A 26004-nucleotide genomic window follows, 5' to 3' on the forward strand; every position below is an offset into this window, starting at 1 on the left:
TCTTATGGTTTTTAAACTGAAAATCTAATAAAATAGGTCATATGTATCTGCAGTAGGTTTTGAAAAATTTGGGGCGAAAACCAATAAATTGGGTTAAAACCCCTGTTTTTTATGTATGACGTACGATAACTTTGTTAAATGGGTAATAAGCACACAAACCTTTAAATAAAACTTGTAGAGAATTTAACTGTGAACGAAATGATGTAAGATAAACTGAATAAAACAATTAAAAGTTAGAAGAATTCGAATTTTATGTAGAAAAGGTGCAATGCTACATTTATAAAAAAACTACTTATTTAATTTAAACAAAAACCAAATTCTGTTTTGGTGATGTGAAAACTTTTGTAAAAACAAAATTTACTATTAAAAATTTTTAATAAACTTGAATTACGCAGCAATTGTAAAATAAAAATTACTTAAATAATAATTCTTTTCTTAATTACAGAAATACAATAAATCATTAGATAATTATTATTTCAAAGTTGGTAGTAAAATAACAAACAACTCATAAAAAATGCGCAATGCTGTATTAGCGTTTAAATCATTCTCTAAGGTGCATTGGACGGTGAAGTTTGCACCAAGACATTTCGGTGATGGAAAGCCGCTATAAAGGGAAATGGAATAATAACATGCTAGCCGATTACTGTTGGACATTAATTAGGGATGTGCTATTTGTAAAACAAAAGCATCAGCGAAATCATTTTAAACAGGTATGGCCACCGTGCAAAATTATAAATTTTACAGATTTTAACTATATTTTTCCTGAATTTTTTTTTAACCGTAATTTGTTTAAAACTAAGAGTGATAGCAAAATTGTATTTACAGATCTGTAATGTACGCAAAAAATCAATTCAAGAAATTGTATCACACTTAGAGAAACATTAAAAAACGTTTTTATGTCTATCAGTGTAGCCGTAACTCGCAAACGAAGCATTTTAGGATGTATGTTCATATGAACGTTTTCTATTATTTTCATGAGTAAAATAGATTATGAAATTCCAGGAGAACATTGTGATACGCTGTGTGTGTATATATATATATATATATATATATATATATACACATATATATACACATATATATATATATATATATATATATATATATATATATAAACGTTTTTATAAAATTTCCATATATATATTATATACCGCAATTATTTTTATCTTCCTGTACCTAGAGTCATTTCGAGGATTAAGAAGTATAATTCTTTTTTATACAAGTAGATTCAGCCGTATATACCAGAACAATGGGTGGAGAGGGGTGGACCCGGAACATAACCCTATACACAAGATACAGTAGGGTAAGGATTTGAGAGAAAAAGATACGTGTAATATATCATGTAAAACCAATTGTGAAAATATGTCATACCTATCTTGTACTTGTTGAGAAGGGGTGAAAGTTGAAAAAAAATATGTTTCAATTGAAAAACGTTAATTGTTTTTTATAACCAATGCATTCATCATTCTCTAACACCAATAATTTTGTACCGTGACCGATTTCTTTAGCTGAATTTTCTCAATATTAAATGAAGGCTTATCTGTTACTTGATACTTCTTCGGCTGTTTATAGGTGCGCGTGCGCTTTTATATTAAAAGTAATAAACATAGCGTTACTTAAGTATTTAAGTATGACTAACCCGTAACCTTTTACTGGCATGGGAAACCGCAAAAATAGTGCAATGGGTTTTTACTCTTTTAACAAATGGAAGTCTCTTTTCTTTGAAAAAAACTGAAACTGTTATTTATCAAAATAATTCATATTAACATCATTACTCACCTATTAATGAACCAATGAAATATTTAGTTTAAGCACAAAAGAAAAAATACAGAAATTTATTTATAAAAAGTAATTAATTTTTCTTTTTTTTTATTAAATTGTAAAGTTCACATATGTTAATTAGTATATTACTACTCTGCCTTTAGTTATTAATTTTCACTATCTAGTAACTGTAGAAGACGTATGGGTTTTTTTATCATCACTTCGTCAATTCATGTTATTTTCCTTACACTGACTTAATTTCAATGACGTTAGCTATTCTATGAATTTAAGATAACATAATTTAATACATACAGTTAAATGTAAATCATTTTTGAAGAACAAATTTAAAAAAAAAAAATATATAAATCCTACATTAATTTCACATATATTTAAATTACCGCCTTGTTTAAATAAATTTTAAAAGATTTAAAAAATATTACCTGCTACAGAGCTAATTGAAATCATAATTCCTAATAAAATGTTTACGTTAGATATCTCTAAGAATATAGTAAGGTACAAATAACTCACAAAGTAGCATAATCATGTAAAAGAATTAAAAAAGCATATCGTATTAGGCTTACTTGTGAAAATGAGAGTGGATTTTTTTTTTCTTTACTGTTAAATTTATTGTAGAAAATCTATAGGAATGCAGATGATATTCAAACCCTAAAAGTGGATTCTTCAGTTTATTTATTTTGGACTGATAATATATTAGGCATCATTAATTTCAGAGAAAGCAACGCAAAATATATTTTGGTTTACTTGCATAATAACCAGAGAGAAAGAACTGAGTAGATTGCGTAAGGTAAAAAATGAATTGACGCCTTTCTGTAGTGAAACAATGATTAAACTCTCTCTCTCTCACTCACTCCCTCTCTCTCCCACTCTCTCGCTCTCTCTCTCTCCCTCTCACTCCCTCTCTCTCTCCCTCCCTCTCTCTCCCACTCTCTCTCTCCCTCTCGCTCCCTCTCGCTCCCACTCTCTCTCTCTCTCTCTCTCACTCTTTCTTTCTTTCTTTTTTTCTTTCTTTCTTTCTTTCTTTCTTTCTTTCTTTCTTTCTCTACGAGGAATATAAGCTACTTATGAATTAAATTAATAATACTTCCCTCCTTTAAAATGTATTATTTAGAAAAAAAATCACTTGATACTTTAAATTTAATGAAAAGTAATTAATCAAATGTATTAATCATTGTTAGTTATTAAACAATTAGTAAATTAATTATTGATTGGTAATAAATTGCACTGTGATCATTATTAATTTATGATTTTCATAACTTTTAAAGTCAAAGAGAAACATTTCATGTTAGATATCTCTAAGATTGTAGTAAGGTACAAATAACTCACAAAATAGCATAATCGTGTAAAAGGATCAAAAGCATCTCGTATTAGGCTTACGTTTAGAATCGGTTCTCACTTAGTACCGACAGATCGATATGCTGAGCCCACTGAATCGCAGAGCCATATAAGTATCGACTTCGTTCTGTTCACCACTTCTGACTGATACATTCACACATCTTACATATGTATTAAAACATATCGTTATACTCGAATTTTTTTTAATATTATTTTTATTTCTTAGGTTAGTTTTATTTGAATTATAATTTATTGAATTTTTAACACGTTATTTTTTAATCAAATACTTATTTTGTTAAAGTGCAAATTTTTTTATTAAATATTTGTACACTTAGAAGCATAATACATCATGCAGTAAACGTTAAATTTCCCAGTAGTAATAGCCGTACATCCACTGGTTAACCTTGTGAGATGAAATTTTTGACAGATTATAATCTCTCATTCTAAATTAGTGTTTCTTTTTATGTTATTTTTTTTAATTTTTCTAGTTTTTTAGCCTCATCAATTATTTTTAAAACCGGTTCTCCTTCTGTTTGAATCTGAGCTTCTTTCGCTTGCAGTTTCTACCTATTTAAAGATGATTACGTAATATAACTTTAACTTACATAACAGATATAATGTAACAAATAATGAAAGAATAGTGATTACACTGATACTTATATATCAGTCAGTCATTGACCAGTAAAACAAACAAAAATATATATATATATAAATACATTTTATTCGTTTCTGCCAATCTTTTTGTTATATGAATCGGGAATTTTTTAAAAGTAATTTTTACGGGTCAATCATCCGAGGAGTTAAAAGAGTAAAATTTTGATTGCTGCTAATTTTATCACATTAGATTTGAAGCCAAAGGAAAAGAATGATAACAGATTTAAATCGACCCCATATTTACTGTTTGCAGATATGCTGATATGACCCTTATTTAATGATTGGTATAAGAAAAATCTATTAAAAGAAAGGCTTACGTCAGTATTTTTTTGTTTTTTTTTTTAGATTTGTTGTCTAAAATTTTAGTTTAGTCTATTAAAACTCAGTACAATTATTAATGACTCTTTTTAAAAGTAACCGTGGATAATAACAAATAAAGCCAATCGTAGAAAATTAATTTTATCTAAATTCAGATTTAAACCGCCTTCTCTTCCCATTATAATTCGTTAATCAAAATAATTTAATCTATAATCTCTTAAGAATAAAAATGAAAATTTTCAAACATACAAGTATTCAAAATGATAAAATAAATAATTTTATTATTCAAGGTTCACCTCTTCCCATTCCTCTTAAAGGTTAATAATCGTATATATTTATTCTTTTCTTTACTATTCAGATTTTAATAAACACCAAATTTCAGCTTTCCACTGTGTGAAATCTGGAGAAGGCCACAGAACAACCGATTGTCCCAAGAAGGACAGGAACACGCCTGCAACCTGTGCTTCATACCAGTCCGATCAATCGACAAACTATCGGGGTTGCAAAGTATACAAAGAGATATTAGAGAGAAAATAAAGGCAAAAGGCTAGTCGAATCTGACAGCTTGTTTTAACGGTCGATTCCATCAGCCGTAGAACATCCGGCCTCACGTTTGATGATGACAATTTCCCCACGTTAGAACATGGAGCACTTGGGAACCTCGTCACGAAGCCTGAGTCCCTCCCCCGAACATATGCTGCGGCAGCTGGGCGTAGTAGTGTGGGCAAATTAGAGAGAATTCTTCAGATATCAATTTCCTTCTTCAACAGATGGCAGTCTAACAAGTTTCCTTACTCAGGTACTCTCGAAAATCGATTAACGGCAAGGTTTCTCCGTATCGTTGCATGAAACATCAACGGCCTATTTTCTAGACGGGAATAACTTTGTTTTTTCCTCTGCTCTCCTGGGCTGGATCTGCAATCAAGTTTAGCTCAACCCAGGAGAGTGGCCTTTAACTCAAACGAGCCTTCCCGCCTGCCGGCAATATGTCCGTCACGGCAGGACGGTTTGCCGGTCTGGATCTTTTGATGCTACGATTCGCCTGTCTCAACTATCGGAGAGGGGTGAACTGAACCCGACTATGTCATTCCCGGGCCCCACCCAGCGTTCGAGTCTCGGTCTTTTTATCTTTCTTTTTTTTATTCTATCTCGACATTAAAGTCTCTGATTCATTCCTTACAATCTATCTCTTTAGTTTTTAGGATCTCGGTGACTAGGTTCTCAAGTATCCTCCATTTTTGTTGACCTTTAACCATAAATTCTCTTATTTTGTATCTGGAGTGGCATCCAAGACTCGAGTTCTCTCTTTGTGTTCTTCCCATTTGACACAATCAAATATCGTGTGTTGTGGGGAGTCTTCGCTTCCGCAATAGATACTGTTAGCGAATTCTCTCTTTCTAAACCTATTCACATAGTCACCGGATTCCCCATGGCCGAAGAGGAACTGAGAGATGTAGTATCCCACCTCCCCATGTTTCCTCTCCAGTCATGGTCTCAATCTGGGGATTAACCTTCGCGTCCAGGAACTTGTACGGCGTCGTGTCCCAATCTTCCTGCCATTCTTGATATAACAATCCGGCAGCGTCTTCCTTGTTCATACCTTCGTAGACTCGCTTTCTTCTCCGGGCCTGGAGGTGAATGGGTGGTGCCTCCGCCAGTACCCCTGCAATGACTGTAGAGATAGTTCTAAAAGATGATGAAATTTTCAAATTCATTCTTCGTTGTAGGGAGTTTAGTCTAATTTTGTTCTTAATGTTAAAAGCCGAAGTCCAAGCCGGAGTGGCATACAGTATGATGGACGTCACTGCTGTGAAATCAGTCTTCTTTTCGTGGCCTTTGGCCCCAATGTGTTTCCCATTAAGCGTCTAAAGACTTTATGGTTTTCTCTGCCTTACACGTGACCATCTCAAACTGTTTGTTAAATTTCCCTGATTGTTGGAACCAAATCCCCAGATAATTGATGTATGGCATCGTTGCGACCTGATAACCGTCCACTCTGACGTGTATGTGTATGATTTTACTTTTTCCTACCATCGTGAGAAGCTGAGTTTTCTTGGATTCGAAACTTAGCCCTTTGGATTGGAGCCATCTGCTCCAATTATTATCACCATACTATTATTATTTTTGTTTATTTATTTTATTTGTTTATTAATTATTCCTTCGTTTATTACATTCTTAATAAAAAACAAAAATAGAAGATTTCACGTAAATTAATAATTGTCTTATCTACATTATATTAAATTAATACATTAAAATATACTACGTACTCGCAATTATAAAATAATTAATCATATTTTTTAAATATATTTTAAACATTTTATTGTGTTATGGATGATGTATGAAAATAATTTATGAATAAATCATACTTTAATGTATACATAAAGGCATACTTATCAACTTTTATGTCACCTCTTCCACTTAGCGCGATGGAAGAAACTGAGCCAAGAAACCTTTGCTCTTCAAACTTAATATACCGGATTCGTTTACGTAATGAGAAATGTTATTTATGTACTGATTGATAGATTGTTATTTATTTATTTATATACTGATAGATATTAGAAGTGTTGATATACAGAATTTTTGACACTATACAGAGATGGTCAGAAATAATTGTTTTAGGAGTCTAGGAAAAAAATATTTTACGATCTTTTTTACATAGAAAACACTTGTGTAGAAATTTGTATTTTAAGTTAATACATACTTTAAATCAATAAGAATCATTGTTGCCATAATGCTGACATTAATTAATGTCAAATTATATAATTTTATGAAACAAATTTTTTTTTTTTCATTTTTAATACATTGAATTCGAACATGGTAATATTGTATAAGTTTTTCTCCGTCTCAAGTGTTGACAGCATGGCATCAGTTCATTTGTACTAAGAAGCTATAGTACAATTTATCTATGAATCATATCTGTGATCAGAATTTTCTAAATTTCTTTTTATCTGACACCAATTCTTATAATATTTGATTACTTAAAATTGATGGAAGTCATAAACATATCTAACTTTCTTCGATTTCTTAATTTTATTTAATAAACACTTAAATTGGGAGCTCAATTCATTTTTTGTTGTATGTTCTTCTTCAGAATTCATATACTTAAATTGTAAAGTATAGTACCGTATTAGATGGTTAGGAGATCGGTATCTATAAAATATAGATACCCTACCGTAGTCTCACTCAGCACCCGCTGAACAAGAAGAACGTTCCTACAGAGATCTACAGATAGAACCCATCGGATCATAACAATTACATACCGGAGTTTATAGGTACCCCTGTATCCTCACCGCGTTTGTAACAGATCCTCACCATGTGCAGAGTCATGGAAGAAAGATTGGGTCAAGGCTACCATGAAAAGAAATATACGAAAAAAAATATATATATATATATATATGATGAAAAGCAAGTTGTACCGGAAGGGAAAGGGTGACGTAAAAAATATTCAAAGATTATTTTTGTTGCCTTCGTTGACAACAGGAGCCGAACCTATCCACAAATCATCAGTTGATCGAGGGAGTTTATCCCCTCGAGATTGAGTGGACGATCTTAGATACAAGCTACTCTGCAAGCAGTTGTTTTTCCAAAAATGAAAGTGCCATCCGAGAAATGACTCAGGCCTCCTTAAGGATAACTGTCGTCTACCCGTTTACATCTGAAGACAACCAAATTTCATTGTTCTCATAATGATTTAAATAAACTTTAAATATTGTTATTATTCAGAACCTCTAACTTTATTTCTCAACTTGATCAGATTCTCATATCCACTAACAGTTAGTCTAAAACGAATTTTAAATCTGCTATACTTTTTATAATAATTTGTTTGTAAAAAAATAAATTTCTCCATATATTTTAAATACTTCTGCAGTTATAAAAAACAATTTCTTTATTCAGTTTAAAGGATATATCTTACCGTGGTAATATGTTATATGGAAACAAATTTTCGACAAGAATATGTACTGATTGTAGGGATTTCATATTTAGCGATGTCGGGTTACTAATAGTAGTCGGTTAAAAAAAAATATAAAGTTTTAATACTCACTGATTTTGACAAATTTATTACGCGAGTGATCTTCCTTTACACATACCCGTGCGCACACACTTATAAATATTAGAAAGAGGTTTCGGATCGCTGTAAACAGCTAATTTTTTTTATAAATTGATAATTTTCAAGAAAAATGTATTTTTTATAATCTCTAAAAATCACTCAGAGGCATCTGTTTTCCTTTCTAGGCATTTTTTTTTTTAGAGTGAACCTTCTAATTTGAAAACCTACCTCCCCCATTGAAGTTTGTAACTAGTAACCAATACATTTGTTCAGCCACTAATAGGATAACACAATATTGATAAGTTTTTCTTCCCTCTGGAACTGTGATGTTATTATTTAATAATAAATTATGTAGACGTTAGTTTTAGAAGTTCTGTGAACAAGAACAAGAACAGAATCGAACACGTTTTAAAAATATTCTGTTTTCTTACAAGCAAATATCTTTTCTTTATAAAAAAAAAACCTTTTTTTTCACATATTTGTGGAAATATTATCGTAGTAAACTACTCCTTAAACGGAATTAATTAAATAAACTCGTTTAATTATTCACTTCTGTCGACAATAATTCGTACTTATGAATTAACTAAATGCTATTTACATTTACACGTAACTCATCTTATAACTCATAATGGGGAATTTTAACTCAACTTTGTAATGGGGAATTAATTTGTTGTAAGTTACAAAAAGAATCGGTTACGCAATCATTCATATTCTCGTTACGTAACGAGACATTTAATTTTAAATTCTTCATTTATTTAATATTTTTCCTTTATTATAAAATAAAGTAATATTTAGTTATTTTTCCTTATTCTAATAGTATAATTTCAGATTAATACTTCTGATAAACTTACAATAAAGAGCAATTTTAAAGAACAAAAGATGTAAGCATTTTACATTGGGGAGTTTGATAAGGGTCGAGGGCCAGTTTGTGTTAGATGGAGGGGACCGTGAAGGGGGGACTATTATAAATCGGGACTTGTCTATCCCTTCTCTCACTCATTCACTATGAAGCCCGACATTCAACTACAGCCGAAGAAAGACGAAACTGAAAACGGTGAGTGTTGTTTACTTATTATTTTTTTATTTATTTATATTAACTAACAATATACATTATATTCTAATTTAAATAACATTTGTTTTTCTTTTAAATTACTATTATAAACGCATCTCATTTACCTACTGGATATAGGAGCTTAAGTAGTTTTATAATTTACTATCGATCATTAAACTTATTTATTTTTATTTTCATAGAAAGGATAATTTTAAAATATTCGAACCGTAATCGCAAATATAATACAAAATTCTAATTTATTATTATGAATATAAAACAAATTTATAATTATACTACATTGTCATCATTATTTTTTTCCATTATTTCTATTAAAAGAATGTGATTTTATCATAATTATACCGAGTAAGAATAAACGATGAACAAAAAAATTTTATTAGCATATCTACCATATACCAACTGATTTCTATTAATCAGTACTTTTTCTTTTCATAAAGTTTTTTTTTTCCATTGTCGTGTACATGTAAAGTTTAGAATAAGTATGGTAACATGGTATATTTATGTCATGTTTTGATGAATATCTCGAAATTCTTAAATTTGGCTATCTAATTTATTTGTATTTTTTGTTCATTAACATCGAAACATAATCATATTTTTTTATTTGTTTATACTTATATATCAATACAATTCTTTACAATTCTAAATATTTTGCAATAAACTAATATTAATTACGTTGTACCTACAATTTCTCTCCCTTTTTAATTTACTATCTCTCATTTTATATATATATATGCGTGTGTGTGTGTGTGTCTGTGGTGGGAGTGAGTGAGTATGTGTGTGTGTGTGTGTGTATGTGTGTGTACAGATATAATTTTTAATTAGGCCATATATTTGATTTAGCATTCTCAATTTTTATTAATTTTTTATTATGATAAAACAGTAAGAGTTTTTAAAAGAATTTTGTTCGATATTTTCTGTTATTTCTATTCTTAAAATGAAAAAAGATTTATCTAAAAAATATTGTTAAACGTTTATTATGATAAATCTTTAAACGATAAATCCCTAAAAAATTAATTACGTATTTATTGATGAAGCTCTTCATGTTAAGTAACTATCATGTCGTACGTTCTCTGATGTTAAAAAATACATTATTAATTAACCATTTAAGTTTAAAAATCGTAAAAAAATATATCGGTAATGAGAAATTTTTATCATAATTATAAATTTTATTAGGCGTATAAGCATGTACTTCGCATTGATATCTTGTGTATGATTACTAGTGATTATATAATCTTTTTTTAATGATAATTATGTACTCGATTACTCTTCATTAAAGACATTGAATAAAAACACTGTTATCACTTCGTAAAGCTGAAAGGTTTTATATATTTACTTAAAAAGGGTTTTTTTAAGTAGTAGTAGTTTTTCTTTTTTTTATTACATATGTATGTATGATTTAGTGATTAGTATTTCTTGATACTATATACTAGAATCCTCAGTTCATTTTCGTATGTAAGTTTAAAAAAACTAATCTTGAATTTTAAAGTTACCCTTCTTTTAAAGTAAAATCACTAATGTAACATTACTCACCTTTCTGGTAACATTACATACATTCTAATAATAATTTTGTGGACGTGTGTGTTTAGGTATGTGCGTTTTTTTCAGCACACATATTCAATTTAATACACAATCATTCAGCAAAAAAGAAAATTCTTATGAGACTCTGATTTTAAATATGTATATATAATTATTATTATTATATAATCATGTATGAAATAAACTGACTGATTATTTTGATAATAATATTCAATTTTTTTTTAGTAATTAGCTTAAAAATTCTTAAAAAGGAACTAATTTAGAACATACATTAACGTAGATGATTAATTGTGGTGATCAGTATGATATGAAACAATTATTTTAAATACTACTACATGTTTATTATACAAAGTTAAATTTTTACGACAAAAAAATATAAAAACCCTAAATTTTGAATGTTATTAATAGAAGCGATAGTAATAAAAAAAATTCTATTCTGTTCAAACTCAATAGTATGAACATTATCAGTTTATTTCAATTCAAACCTACTCTTGATTCCGTAATTTTAACAATTTTTGGTACATATTTTGGTGTGTGTGTGTGTGTGTGTGTGTATGTGTGTGTGTTAATTCGTGCTCCCAGTTGGACTATTATGTGTCACATGCCACGGTCATACACTATGTTGAACAGCATCTAGTATGTCAGTCAAGGTTGCAATTTATATTGCAGAACTGCAAGCCAATTTTCTCTCACCATGTTCACCTTGTTACCGTGCATTTTTTATCATTAATTGTTACAATTTGTGATATAATTGATATTCACAAACCTAAAAAAAATATGATTAAAAAAATTAATATAATAGTATGTGTGTCATAATTTTTTATATTCACACCTGTTTTCAAAATTTAGTAATATTTTTTCAGTAGTATAGTCTTAAAATCACAGATCCTGAATACATATTAGAATTCTTAGTTTTATTTAAAATTTTTTAATTTTGTCACGTAAAAAAATTACTCTTATGTTAGATTATTTAAATAATTTTTCTTCAAATCTATCCAAAATTAAGACCAATTATTTTTTAACTTACTTTCGAAATTTTGAAATAACTATCGTTCACAAGTATGCGCGGTAACACATCACAGTGAATTATTAAAATTTCATTTATTTGCTGAAAGTAAATTTATAAAATGGAGGCTTATAAGAGGAGAGGAAAACATGGCAGCAACTAATTACGTAATTGTAAAGTAATAATATACCAGTGTCCCACACGGTTCCATACATAGAAAAATTAACATTTATTTATGAAAACCATTTTTATTTACATATGATCGTGGTTTACAAAACTACCATTGGTTTTTTAAACATATTTCGATGCGTGTCCTCCACTGCTGAAGAAAACTTAGCCCCGAAGTTTCCACATAGGAAAGATAAACCTTTTTTATTAAGTCCATGGTATATCAAGAAAAGAAACAAAACATAAATCAAGTCAAGAAACGTATCACCAGCGCTATTTCAAGCATACTTCATTTTTACTTGTGTTACGCACAGCTGGAGTATGCTTAGCGTATTCCACGCAAAGGCCAGGTTTATCCTGATACATTACGACCTTCATAAAAAATATGTATATTTCCTATGTATGGAAACTTATGGAATACTTTGTATTTGAGTTGTCATTAAAAAAAAAATTAAAATTTTCCAAACCTAATCCAGAAAAAATTTAATTAAAAAACAGTATACTAAACATACCCCAGCTGACCAACTATATACATTACAGGTCTGTATAACACTTCACTTCAAAATGTTATTTATAACTATTTTACTTCACACAAAATTAGCCTGATATGGGATGGTTGTTATTCCTGAAAATGACCATATCATTTTTGGTATCGGTAATGACTAATATCTCTTGTCAAGATCATCACTTTCAATTATTTGGTTGGGCAAATAAAAATCACGAAATATACGTAATCGTCTGAAGTTGTATACCACTTCAAGACGAAACTTTAACGTAGATAGCCTGTATTTAAATCTACAACACCCATTATAATGAAAATATATACTAAGATAATTAATAGTTTCAAGGTAAAGAAAAACGGAAATGATATTGTACATTGGCACTTAAATTCTAGTTCATTGAATAGCTGACATGTATAACTAACTTATTGAATCGGTCACGCATTTGTAAATCGCAAAAATTAATCGAGTAAGGAATTTCCGTCTATTAGAAGGATAACAAGAAAGATGAAGGTTTGTTTTTATTCTCTTCCGGTAGTAGTTTTATCACTTTGTAATTTGACCTCTGTTATGGTTGATTGGTCACTTAGCTACCACTAAAATAAGAGTGGTGGTTTACCTTAATTAAACAAAAGATAATATAGCCTTTTTGTCAAACAATAATTTTTAAATTAAGTTTTAAAATGTAATAACTATTTTTTCAGGCGCGCGCACGTGGGTGTGTTTGTATACATATATATATATATATATAAAATAATAATAATATTTGTTTATACAATACATACCTTTTTCTACTATTAAATTTATTTGGTCTGAAATAAACCTTAATCGTATTTATGATTTACTCTTTTTTTTTTTTTTAATTTATGCCCGTAATTTTATACATTATAAAATGTTCAGGTAAGTAGATTTAATAATATCATTTTTAAAAAAATATATAAAAAAGGTTTTTTATAATTTCTGTTAGTTTCCTATTTGTTTTTAAGTTTCCCAAATTAATAAGATTTAACAGTACTCAATCTCACAGAGTATTCAAAAAATTTTAATTTTTAAAACTGAATTTCTTTTAATTTTCAGTATTTTCTAATTATCTTTTAAGTTTTTTCATACAGCTCTTTTTTAAATATGATTAATCCTTGATAAAAACTTTAAATACCTTTCTTCTATGAATAAGAGATATTTAAAGGTGAAAAACTTGAATTTTGATGAAAGTACTAGAAAAGGAACACAAAAAATATTAGTAAAGTTAGTAACTGTTGAAATATGCATTTTTTATTATTTAATTTTCACTTGAAATACTCGACTATCTTTGTGAATAGTAATATCATTAAGGTGAACAATACAGTACCAAATGACAGATAAAAAAATTTTTTTTTAGATTTTCTAATCATAGAAAGTAAATGATTTAATTTTTAATTTAAAAAAATGGTTCTGCTTAATCTATAGATATATAACTATATCTATCTTTAGCCTATTGAGTTTATCAACCTAAGGCTGTCGTGATTAAAATATTTAATATAGAGCGCTGCTAATCTTAAATAAAAATTTAACACCTATTAAAATGTTACAGGTTATAAATAAATAATTTATAAGTATTTTAAAACAGGGAGTTACTTTTCATGCACCGGTTAGATTATTTATAAATTATTAATCTACTCTTAAATCTATACTCTTAAATTATCATTAAGGTCCTTCTTTCAGAAAAAAGGCAGATTACGTAATCTGTGTACGTTATAACATTGAGTTCATACAGTAATATTTTTTTCTCTTTTACTAAACTGCAGCATTGTAATTTATTCAACACAAAAAAAAGTAGTGAATAATTAGAAATTATGATAACATTTTAATAAATGAAGAACGTTAGCTTTTTTTTTTGTTCATCTGTGTTCCCCCCTTGAGCCGGACCCTCAATTAAGCATAAACACAGCTCCAGAGGGGGGCGCCTTCGTCTGAACTCAAACTACCTCCTCAGGAATTAAGATTCCTCCCAAGTACCCGGGACTCGGTCTTTCAATAATTTTCCATGCCTCTAATGAGGACACCCCCAAAGGGATCCCCCCACCGGGACAAGGGCTTACATTCCCCCCCGCCACGCCTCAAATGGAGAACCCCCGAAGGAATCCCCCACCGGGATTACGGTCTTAATACTCCCACCATATAGAACCCCAGGGAATACCCGTTCAATCATCGAAAGTGGGATACCCAAGCATCCCACCCTTCCTCAACGGGGTTGAACCAGGTCAGACCTCCTCACAGATGGAGCCTCATTTCGGTGGCGAAGCCCTGCAGCTACGACCCCACACGTTGCAAGAGGGACATCTGGCCTCTTTCGTATAGTCTTTGCGCTGGTGACCGACTCCTGCACAGTTAAACCATTGTTCCCTCCTGTCTGGCCCGCTCCAGGATTCTGCACGATGCCCTACCGGCCAGCACCGAAAGCACCTTTCTTCTGCCGACCGGCGTACTACCCGGCAGTTTACCCATCCAATACGGACACGACCCTTTGTCAGCAAAGCAACCGCCAAGATGGGTGGCACACCAACCGTCGCCACCTACTCCACCAGATGGCACAGTAGCTGTCCCACCCGTCCGAAAGGCTCACAAAAGCAGACAGCACTGTCCTTCTCCACTACTTGGGAGATAGACATACCGAACATACACTATCATTCATGAACCGTAATTACGTAATTTTTTTTAGTTTTATGATTTCATGTAACACAAAAAAGTTTAGGAATACCTATACAATTTTAATCATTTTTTTAGCTTTTATTTGTTAAATATGTAATGTAGTATCTCATTACAGTTAGAAATATCTAACTTTGAAGCTCTAAACAAATAATAAATTTAATACAAGATGTCACAATATCACTTACACCCACTTATAAAAAATATAGATAGCAGTTCATTGATTTAGCATATTGATTTCAAATTCAAATTGTTGAATACTTTATTAATGTAATCGAGTTATCTAGTTAGGTATATTCTAACAGCAGTAATTGTAAATAACGTCGTTAATGTTTTTAAAATCAATACAAAACGAAAATGACATAACATAATTTTATAAAATTAAATAAATTGTTTAATTATTATCAGTATAAAGAAGAAATTTCCATAAATTTATGAATTAATTTTTTGAATTTTGTGAAAGTAACCTTGACCTCAAGGACAGCATACAGTTTAGCAACAACATACAACCGGTTTGGTAACCGCCATAGCTTTGCACCCGAATCACGGTCTCGGTCACACGTGGATTGCACGTGCAAGTTTCATCTTATATAACAGTTTAAGTTACATAACATTATTATATAACACTATACAAACATCTTGTTTCCTTTCGTTCCGGAAGTGGCAGGCATCTTTAAAATATTATTTTTATCGTAATTTTAATAAACTTTATAAATTTAACCAATAGATCCACCATAACATATTTAATAAAATTAATTGTTTATTATTATCTAAATTTATTTATAATATAAATATTCTTCTAATTACTGAACCACTTCAAACAATAAATCCATCCATCGCTGGCGTAAAGATTTTACCCGCACGGTTTTTTATTCCAGTAGTGATCTGTCTAAAAATTATATAAGGAAAATTAAAGTTGATGTTAGAAGCCATTCTATAATTATCATTTCAACACATACATTTTCACTTTAAACGGCCGAAAACATAATTACTGTAAAAAAACTAACTGACCAACACCTAAATTCAATTAAGCAATTATTTATTAGTTCGGTCGTCAGAAAGTAATAAACAATTACTGTTCGTCTGCGCTTGCATGATGGGGAGTAGTGATGAGGTACAATGAATCCCGAACCCCCCATGTGGAAAAAGACAGAGTTCCGGTGGAGATACCCCTTCGTGGAAGTCTCCGTTTGAGGCATTGGCGTCAATACCGAGTCCCGGCTTCTGGGGTGGGGCCCAAGAAAGACATAGTCGTACCTGGTTACCCCACTCCGGCGTCTTGAGGCATGCAATAAGATAAGATCCAACCAGCGGGCCGACCTGTCATGCCGGACGTACTGCCGGTAGGTGGGAAGGCCAGTTAGAGTTTGAAGGACACTCCCCTGGGCTAAGTTATACTTGATTGTAGGTCCGGCCCAGGGGAGTAGGGATATATATATATATATATATATATATATATATAAATATATATATATATATAAACTCACAATTTGTTCAATTAAAGTAGTTCTTTATTAGAAGCTTTTAATAAAGTGCTTAAAATAAATGAAGAAGAAAAAATCTGGCAACAAATGTATAATACTTTCCAGGCATTCGTTATTTATTCTTATATCGTGGATAAATGTTCTGGTTATTGAGTACTTAAAAATTGAATGCATTTTAAAATACATGAAAAAAGTTACCAACATTTCATTTTTGGAGTGGGGGTAATTTATGATGAGCTTTTAATGTAAAATTATCATTATATGTTTAAATAAACCTTTTTTTAAGTTTAAAAAATTCAAAAAATCAGTATTTTTATTTTTTGTACGCCTTACCTCAAAGATTACCTTCCAAGATAATTTTTTTATTTTTCTTCGTTTACCATTTTAAATGAAAGAAACTAAATAAATCTTGCTGAAATTTGTACAGTTAATAAAAAGTTACCTAAGATTTCTTTTTTGGAGGTGGGGGGGATGAATTATGATGAAATTTTATGGTAATATTATTACAAAAAATTAAAATAATAAACCAAAAAAGTTTTAAAAACTCCAAAAAAACGATATTTTTAAATTTAAATCGGCTCCCCATCCCCAATATTGCCCCAAAATTTTATTTTGCGTCATTTGCACTAGAACATAGAACAAATTTAGTTAAAAATATACAATAAATAAAAATATAGCTTTTCGATTTTTGAAGAATGGTGAAGGAATCTTGGGATATTTATTTTCAAATGGTAAGATAAGCATGCATGCAAGTACTTAGCTTAATATTAAGTGGGATTATGTTAACAAAATTTTGAGAAAAGTGACCCCAAAATTTTACCAACAAATTTTCCCATATACACGAATCTGTACAAAATTTCATCAAAATAGATTAATTTAGTAGAAGTTATTAAGTTTCAAACACGCCAACACACGTTCATTACCTTGAGTTGCTTTGTTTTGTTTTTTGGAGCCTTTGATCATGAAAAGTCAAGATATGCAAAAAACTCATACCCCATTTTTTGACTGATTACCATTCTCTTCTGGCAGCATAGCTCTAAAACTATGATACCACGAACGTAAAATTTTCTGCATCAAAAAAAAAATACATATCAAAGCTTACTTTAAGCTCAATAATTTTAAGTTTATTTACTCTCATTAAAAAAAAAAAACTCACGTAATTTAGAGGAATTAAATTTAGAGGTTTTCTTTTGGGGAAGCATTTATCCTCTTTTTTACAACTTTTTACTCATCTTTCTAATGACCAGTCCATCAATCAGTCAGAAATATTATTTGATTGTTTCGTGCTTATCAGAACCTTTTTAGTTAGATTTGTTTTTTTTCTATTCATATTGTTCGGATGGGAATTCTTTTTTAAATAGTTGGATAATGTTTTTTAACTGAATTACTTCAATTATTAATAATAATTACCAGTTTTTATTTCTTGAAATAATTAACAAAATCAAAAATAATATATAGTTTTTAACAATTAATTAATTTGATTGCTTGTTTCAGTTCACATTTTATAATCCATTTATGTATGTTTTATTCTTTTTTATTGCACTTTTTTCGATATCACATATTTGTATATTTGCGTGCAGGTGTATGACTCTAAACATATTATGGTTTGGCCTCGAAAAAGTTTTCGATTTTGTGAATTTTCTGGTGCGCTTTGGACACAGTTTGTTCTGTACTACTGGTGTTTTATTTTAACATTTCAATCTGAGGTTTTGAATTATAATCTGAGGTTCGTCGGAATCCTATTACGGATTCACAGATTAAATGGTGTTCGGCCGAATTGTGTGATTCCGCTTTGCATGTTAAGAAATTTAAGGATGTTTGAATGCTGAGCCTGATACGAATGGTGTGGCCACGTATATGGAGGTGTTAACACGGGCGGTGTCTACGCAGACTACACCGGAAAAAGGTGACCTGCGTCATGTTCTGGAGTGGTCCATGTCTGATGAGGAACTGATTAAGGCAGTGACTAAACTCTGGCTGAATGGGGTCATGAAAAAAAACTTGTACGTGTGGGGAATCCTTCGAGCGTGATGTCCCCTACTTGCCGTTTTGTAGACTTATCGGAGCCTCATCCTCAGGATTATGTATCGTGGCGACCTGAGCCCAGCCGGGGGATATGTTGGAGGATACCTCACGCGTTCTAAAAAGCGTTGCCGGTCCCTCTGATGATCGACGATTTTGTTTATGATTCCTCGAAGGATTCCCACGCAACATTGAGGGTGGTTCTAGCGTCCCTGAGACGGATATACGACGAGACCCCACATCCGCTGTTTTTCCTGCCAGGAGGCCGGATTGGCTCATGCTTGGAACGTATAGTGTTGTTTTTGGACGAATGGGTTCCCCGGTTCGGGTGGTTTTGCCCCAGGTCTTAGGTGATAACCCACCGGGTTGGTCTAGTGGTGAACGCGTCTTCCCAAATCAGCTGATTTGGAAGTCGACAGTTCCAGCGTTCAAGTCCTAGTAAAGTCAGTTATTTTTACACGGACTTGAATACTAGATCGTGGATACCGGTGTTCTTTGGTGGTTGGGTTTCAATTAACCGCACATCTCAGGTATGGTCGAACTGAGACTGTACAAGACTACACTTCATTCACACTCATACATATCATCCTCTTTCATCCTCTGAAGTATTATCTAAACGGTAGTTACCGGAGGCTAAACAGGAAAAAGAAAAAAAGAAAGGTCTTAGGTGATAAGCATGGGAAGGTAGTCCACGGCATTCCACTCCGGAGGTTGTTGACAGCGACACTGTTGTGGTTAAGCCGACTGGATGCTCTTATGCTGAGTTACCTAAGACAGTTGCGACGGAGAAAGTAGGTAATTTGCTGTCGGTGAAACAGGAGCCTGCAGGAGATTTGCGTATTAGGGTTGTGGGCGCTGATATGGCGGTTCTTCAGGATAAAGCTTAGGTCCTGCATGTCGACATGAAGACGGGGGGCGGTTGCAGATCGGTGGTTCACATACGGGATATAGAATGTACCACGACTGAAATGGAGATTACTGAGGCCATACGCCGAGTGGTTGGCGAGTCGTCCGAGTTTCAAGTATCTTCGGTTTGTCCAGCTTATGGAGTAACGCTGACGCCACCGTTGTGACTATGTATGGTGCTACGAGGAAACTGATTGAACACTGGGTTAAAGTCGGCTGGGTGAATTGTCGGGCCTCCATGAGAGATCCTGATGACAAATGTTATCGCTGTTGGGACCGGGCCACATGTCCTTGACCCGTCGCGGGACTGATTGCTTGGCGTTGTTATAATTGCGGGCAACCGGGTCTTCAGCGGGCCACTGGTGGGAACCCGCGGTATGCGTTATTTGTGGGAAAACGGATCATTGGACAGATGATTGTACTACTCGCGAGTGAGTTGATGTCCTGGTGTTTACAGGCTTTGTAGAAGGTGACTGTTGCCCAGTGTCTGGCTTTTCGGTTTCTCTTACGTGGGGGCGTTCCGGTTTATTGCAGTACCATGAATGATGGAGTACCAATGGGGTGCTGGACAGCTCTTTGTGAAGCCGGCGTCTGTCCACGCTTGGGTGGTGGCCGTCAATAATGAAACACGGGGACTCTGGTGTCCCAGAGCTGATAAGACCGAGTCCCGGCAGGTGCGACGTGTAGGTCGCGCTTGTTAGAGGCAGGCGCTTGAAAGACCGAGTCCCGGGGAAGGTGACCTTTGGGTTGGCTCCGTTTGCGTTTGAAGCAGGCAATGCAAGACTAACTCCCGGCTTCCAGGTTGCGGTCGCTGGGCACGACTTCGTCGGACCTGGTGGCTTTGCACTGGGGTTAGAGCAAGGAAATTAAGATCCTACCGGCGGGCCTGTCTGTCAGGCGGGTAGGCTCGTTAGAGTAATGGACACTTCCTCGGACTATGTTTATGCTTCACGTTGATTCAGCCTGAGGGAAGAATTGAAAAAATATATATCTTTATAATATAGCAATTAAAATGAAGAAAATCTTTTATTAATTAAGATTAATTTTTATTTTAGTGTTCTTGTATAATAAAAACAAAATTGTATTTTTTTTATGAAAATCACTGCACACAAATATAACAGCCTCAAAGTATTTTATTTAGTAAAAACTCAGTGCGCCTTCCATTCAAGTCATACTACCCGCATAACATAAATGTTACGCTTGACCTATATTTAGGGTAAATGTTATTAATTCAGTTATATAAAATAATTTTACTTTGAAAGCCAATTTATTAATGATAAAAATGATAAATTATATTTATTCTGACAGTAAAAAAAATATGAATTACAGTATTACAAAGAAAAAATAAAGATATGAAACAAAACTCGGAAAATGTTCCTTTAAAACTAATAAATACAAATATTTACTGAATCATTAATTATTAATTCATAAATTTTACTGGTAGTTATTTACTTCATCTCAGTCACCATATTTTCGTCATATTTATTTAATGAATAATTTTTTTATAAAATTATGTAATTTGGAATACTCCTATCGTCTTTAAATAGTAATTACTTTTTTAATTGGTTAAAAAATATCATGAATGTCACATTGATTAATGATAATATAGAGAATGTATCTTTTTATGATAATAAACAAGCCGTTAAATTTATACTTTAAAAATTATACCGAAAACCTGGTCATTCAGATCCAGTAAAAAAAAAAAATAGTTCTAGCCACTTACCATTAACTAAATTTGAAGCTAAATTTTATGAATGTGACTTTTTTGTGTTAGCTGCTTTAAGAGTGATTCAGTTGTTTATTTCCGAGATATAATATATATATAAATATTAACTTAAATGTAATTTATTTAAGTTTATTTTTCTTGATTGGATAGAATTAAATATTACAATAACAAGACATATTTTATTTTAAAATAATATTTATTAATCTCTTGGGTTAACCAATCAACTAAAAAAATTATAAATTAAATTCACTAAGTTTCAATCAGAGTTCTCTAAGCTTCCTCAGGTGACAATACGCATTCATACACACATTACACAGAATTCTCTTGCGTACTAAGAAATTAACTGATCTACCCATCTTAGGTAACAATATTTTGTCCCCACTGTAATTGATCCCCTACTGACACCTGACTCTTCTTATCTTTACATAATTATGTATCTCTTTATATACCTAATTGCTATTTCCTGTGTATTGAAACCACAATGCACATATTTTTCTCAAAAATTACAAACACTAACACTATTTTCCTTAAAAGTAAATTTATAATTTAAATATAAGACTTTTTTAAATTAAATTAACATATATGTTGCTTAATCCGGCTATATCCGTTCTACTGTTGACAGCGTTTGTATTTTTCTTGATTATATTTTTTCTAGAGTGGTCCTTTTTTGTGTATTTTGTTCTTTGTTTAATATTTTGGTTCTGTTAAAATCAAACGAGTGTTTATGTTCTACTGTATGTTTTTTTAGCACTGTCACTTACTTTTTTCTATATTTATTTCCATACCTATTAATAAATAATAATTATCCGGAAAATATCATAAATAAAATATTTAAAAATACAATTTATAAATATATAATAATATATCAGCCAACCATCCTAATAATAATAATAAGGGTGAGAAGTATGTTATATTGCCATATGTCGCACATCTGTCTGAAAAGATTAAATAATTGCTTCAAAAGGATTTCACAATAGCCTATCAAAATTACCAGTCTGAATAATATGTTTTCTAAATTAAAATCGCCGATAAAAAAATCAACAAGCCAACGTAGTATACAGAATTCCGTGTAAAGATTGAAACTCTGTTTACATTGGACAAACATCTCAATATCTTAAAAAAACAATAGAAGCTCATAAATATAGAAAAAAGGAAGTGACAACGTTCACAAAACATACAATAGAACATAAAAACTCATTTGATTTCAACAGCACCAAAATATTAGACAAAGAACAAAATACACATAAAAGTACCATTCTAGAAATGGTATACATCAAGAAAAATACAAACGCTGTCAGCAATAGAACGAATATAGCCGGATTAAGCAACATATATGTTAATTTAATTTAAAAAAGCCATATATAATTAGTAAAAGCCATATAATTTAGTTTTAACGAAAATAATGTTTAGCGTTTGTAATTTTAAAAAAAGTGCATTGTAAAAGCTTCAATACACAGGAAATATCGATCAGATTTTATAGAGATATACGTATAATTATCTAAAGATGAATTATGTTTGAGTAGGGGTATTTATTACAATAAGTGTGGGTACAAAATGTTTGTTATCTAGGATGGGTAGATCAGTTATTTTCTTAGCATGTAAGAGAATTCTATTTGATGTGTGTATTGTCACCTGAGGAAGCTTAGAGAATTCTAAGTGAAACGTAGTGAATTTAATTTATAAGTTTGCATAGTCAACTGGTCAATCCAAGAGATAAATAAAGATAATATTTTTAAGTAAAATATGTCTTGTGATTTTATATATATATATATATATCTATATATGTATATATATTTGTGGGTGTGTGTGTTCTTAATGGTTACGTTGCAATCTGTTCAACTTGTGAACAATAAGCAACCCCTCCCCATGGCCCAATGATGAGGATGATATGTATGACATTTAAATGAGGTGTAGTCTTGTATAGACTCAGGTCAACTACTCCTGAGATATGTGGTTAATTGAACCCCAATCACCAAAGTATAACTGTATCCATTTTATAAATAAAATAATAATAGATTAATTTATTTCATAAATAAAAAATTGTAATGTAATTTTCATTAAATAATACTCTTCTCTTCTTAATTTTTTATATTTAACAAAAATACTGGTCAATTTCATAATAAGCAGTATAACGCGTTTGAAAGTTCTGTAATTAATATTTATTTGTAATATTAACATTATTTTTATTTAGATTTTTCATTTAAACCATGGAACTAGTTAACGAATGTATTTTTTTTTTACTTGGTTCAAATAAGATAAAATTAAATAATTTATTTAATTAACTAAATAGAATAAGCGTATCTTCATGTGGCATATTGATTCCATTAACGTATGTATTTAATTATAGATCGTAACTAAAAAATATTATTTTTAGTCCTATCTATATACTAACTCAAATGTAATTCTTTGTTTCTTTCCTTTCATTTCTCGAATTTTTTCCAAGAAGAATAAAAGTGCTACTAACGTAAAAGAATGATTCAAACGTCAAGGAAAATAAAAGCTGATTTCCCGCTGGAATCTTTCCAGAGAACTCTTATTCTGCTCTAAGCCGTTAAGTACAGGACAATTTAAAATATCCGTTCATTAGCTGCTTTTAATATATTTGTCTAATATACATAAGAAGATCATAAATATTATATTTTCTTTATCCAAACTTATAAAAAATCTTACTAAACCTGAAACGTACACCTATTATCAGATTATAAAAATGATAACAACAACCAAAGATAAATTTAAACTAACTTATCTCAGAAAGTTATTTTCGACACAATCAAATATCTATAATCTGTTCCCTTGGAACGAATGAATAGATGTGTTGAAAGTTTCTACAAATAACTTGAAGGAGAGCAACAGCAACAGCAATTAACTCCTCTATATTCTGTTTATTCTGGCTGCCGATTGAATAACGATAAATTAATTTTGTTTGTAGCACGTGAAAAATTCCATGCCTGACCGGGACTAAATCCCAGAACCTTCTTACAAAAGACAGTACCACACCCCCACGGAGATCAACTTTTTTTCTTTTGTCTTTTTTTGTCTTCAGTCATTTGACTGGTTTGATGCAGCTCTCCAAGATTCCCTGTCTAGTGCTAGTCGTTTTATTTCAGTATACCCTCTACATCCTACATCCCTAACAATTTGTTTTACATATTCCAAACGTGGCCTGCCTACACAATTTTTCCCTTCTACCGGTCCTTCCAATATTAAAGCGACTATTCCAGGATGCCTTAGTATGTGGCCTATAAGTCTGTCTCTTTTTTTAACTATATTTTTTTTCAAATGCTTCTTTCTTCATCTATTTCCCGCAATACCTCTTCATTTGTCACTTTATCCACCCATCTGATTTTTAACATTCTCCTATAGCACCACATTTCAAAAGCTTCTGATCTTTTCTTCTCAGATACTCCGATCGTCCAAGTTTCACTTCCATTTAAAGCGACACTCCAAACATACACTTTCAAAAATCTTTTCCTGACATTTAAATTAATTTTTGATGTAAACAAATTATATTTCTTACTGAAGGCTCGTTTCGCTTGTGCTATTCGGCATTTTATATCGCTCCTGCTTCGTCCATCTTTAGTAATTCTACTTCCCAAATAACAAAATTCTTCTACCTCTATAATCTTTTCTCCTCCTATTTTCATATTCAGTGGTCCATCTTTGTTATTTCTACTACATTTCATTACTTTTGTTTTGTTCTTGTTTATTTTCATGCGATAGTTCTTGCGTAGAACTTCATCTATGCCGTTCATTGTTTCTTCTAAATCCTTTTTACTCTCGGCTAGAATTACTGTATCATCAGCAAATCGTAGCATCTTTATCTTTTCACCTTGTACTGTTACTCCGAATCTAAATTGTTCTTTAACATCATTAACTGCTATTTCCATGTAAAGATTAAAAAGTAACGGAGATAGGGAACATCCTTGTCGGACTCCCTTTCTTATTACGGCTTCTTTCTTATGTTCTTCAATTGTTACTGTTGCTGTTTGGTTCCTGTACATGTTAACAATTGTTCTTCTATCTCTGTATTTGAACCCTAATTTTTTTTAAATGCTGAACATTTTATTCCAGTCTTCGTTATCGAATGCCTTTTCTAGGTCTATAAACGCCAAGTATGTTGGTTTGTTTTTCTTTAATCTTCCTTCTACTATTAATCTGAGGCCTAAAATTGCTTCCCTTGTCCCTATACGTTTCCGGAAACCAAATTGGTCTTCTCCTAACACTTCTTCCACTCTCCTCTCAATTCTTCTGTATAGAATTCTAGTTAAGAGTTTTGATGCACGACTAGTTAAACTAATTGTTCTGTATTCTTCACATTTATCTGCCCCTGCTTTCTTTGGTATCATGACTATAACACTTTTTTTGAAGTCTGACGGAAATTCCCCTTTTTCATAAATATTACACACCAGTTTGTATAATCTATCAATCGCTTCCTCACCTGCACTGCGCAGTAATTCTACAGGTATTCCGTCTATTCCAGGAGCCTTTCTGCCATTTAAATCTTTTAATGCTCTCTTAAATTCAGATCTCAGTATTGTTTCTCCCATTTCATCTTCCTCAACTTCCTCTTCTTCCCCTATAACACCATTTTCTAATTCATTTCCTCCGTATAACTCTTCAATATATTCCACCCATCTATCGACTTTACCTTTCGTATTATATATTGGTGTACCATCTTTGTTTAACACATTATTAGGTTTTAATTTATGTACCCCAAAATTTTCCTTAACTTTCCTGTGTGCTCCGTCTATTTTACCAATGTTCATTT

The 26004-nt window shown here is 31.5% G+C and overlaps 1 protein-coding gene across 2 annotated transcripts in view; it reads left to right on the forward strand.

The window, feature by feature from the left end:
- Nucleotides 1–575: 575 nt before the first annotated feature.
- Pu (GTP cyclohydrolase punch) overlaps nt 576–26004 on the forward strand; it is a 106635-nt gene continuing 81206 nt past the window's right edge. The window contains exon 1 of one of the 2 annotated variants that reach the window (XM_075356268.1): nt 576–710. Coding sequence is in view for 1 of the 2 variants with exons in the window: in XM_075356267.1 (XP_075212382.1) it covers nt 9140–9188 (49 nt within the window). In the remaining variant the exon portion in view is untranslated. Of the gene's footprint in view, nt 711–9001; nt 9189–26004 lie in introns of those variants that run through there. The other variant, XM_075356267.1, reaches the window with a different exon arrangement.

Source organism: Lycorma delicatula, chromosome 2 (genome assembly GCF_047948215.1).
Source record: "Lycorma delicatula isolate Av1 chromosome 2, ASM4794821v1, whole genome shotgun sequence".
Classification (NCBI taxonomy): Eukaryota; Metazoa; Arthropoda; class Insecta; order Hemiptera; family Fulgoridae; genus Lycorma; species Lycorma delicatula.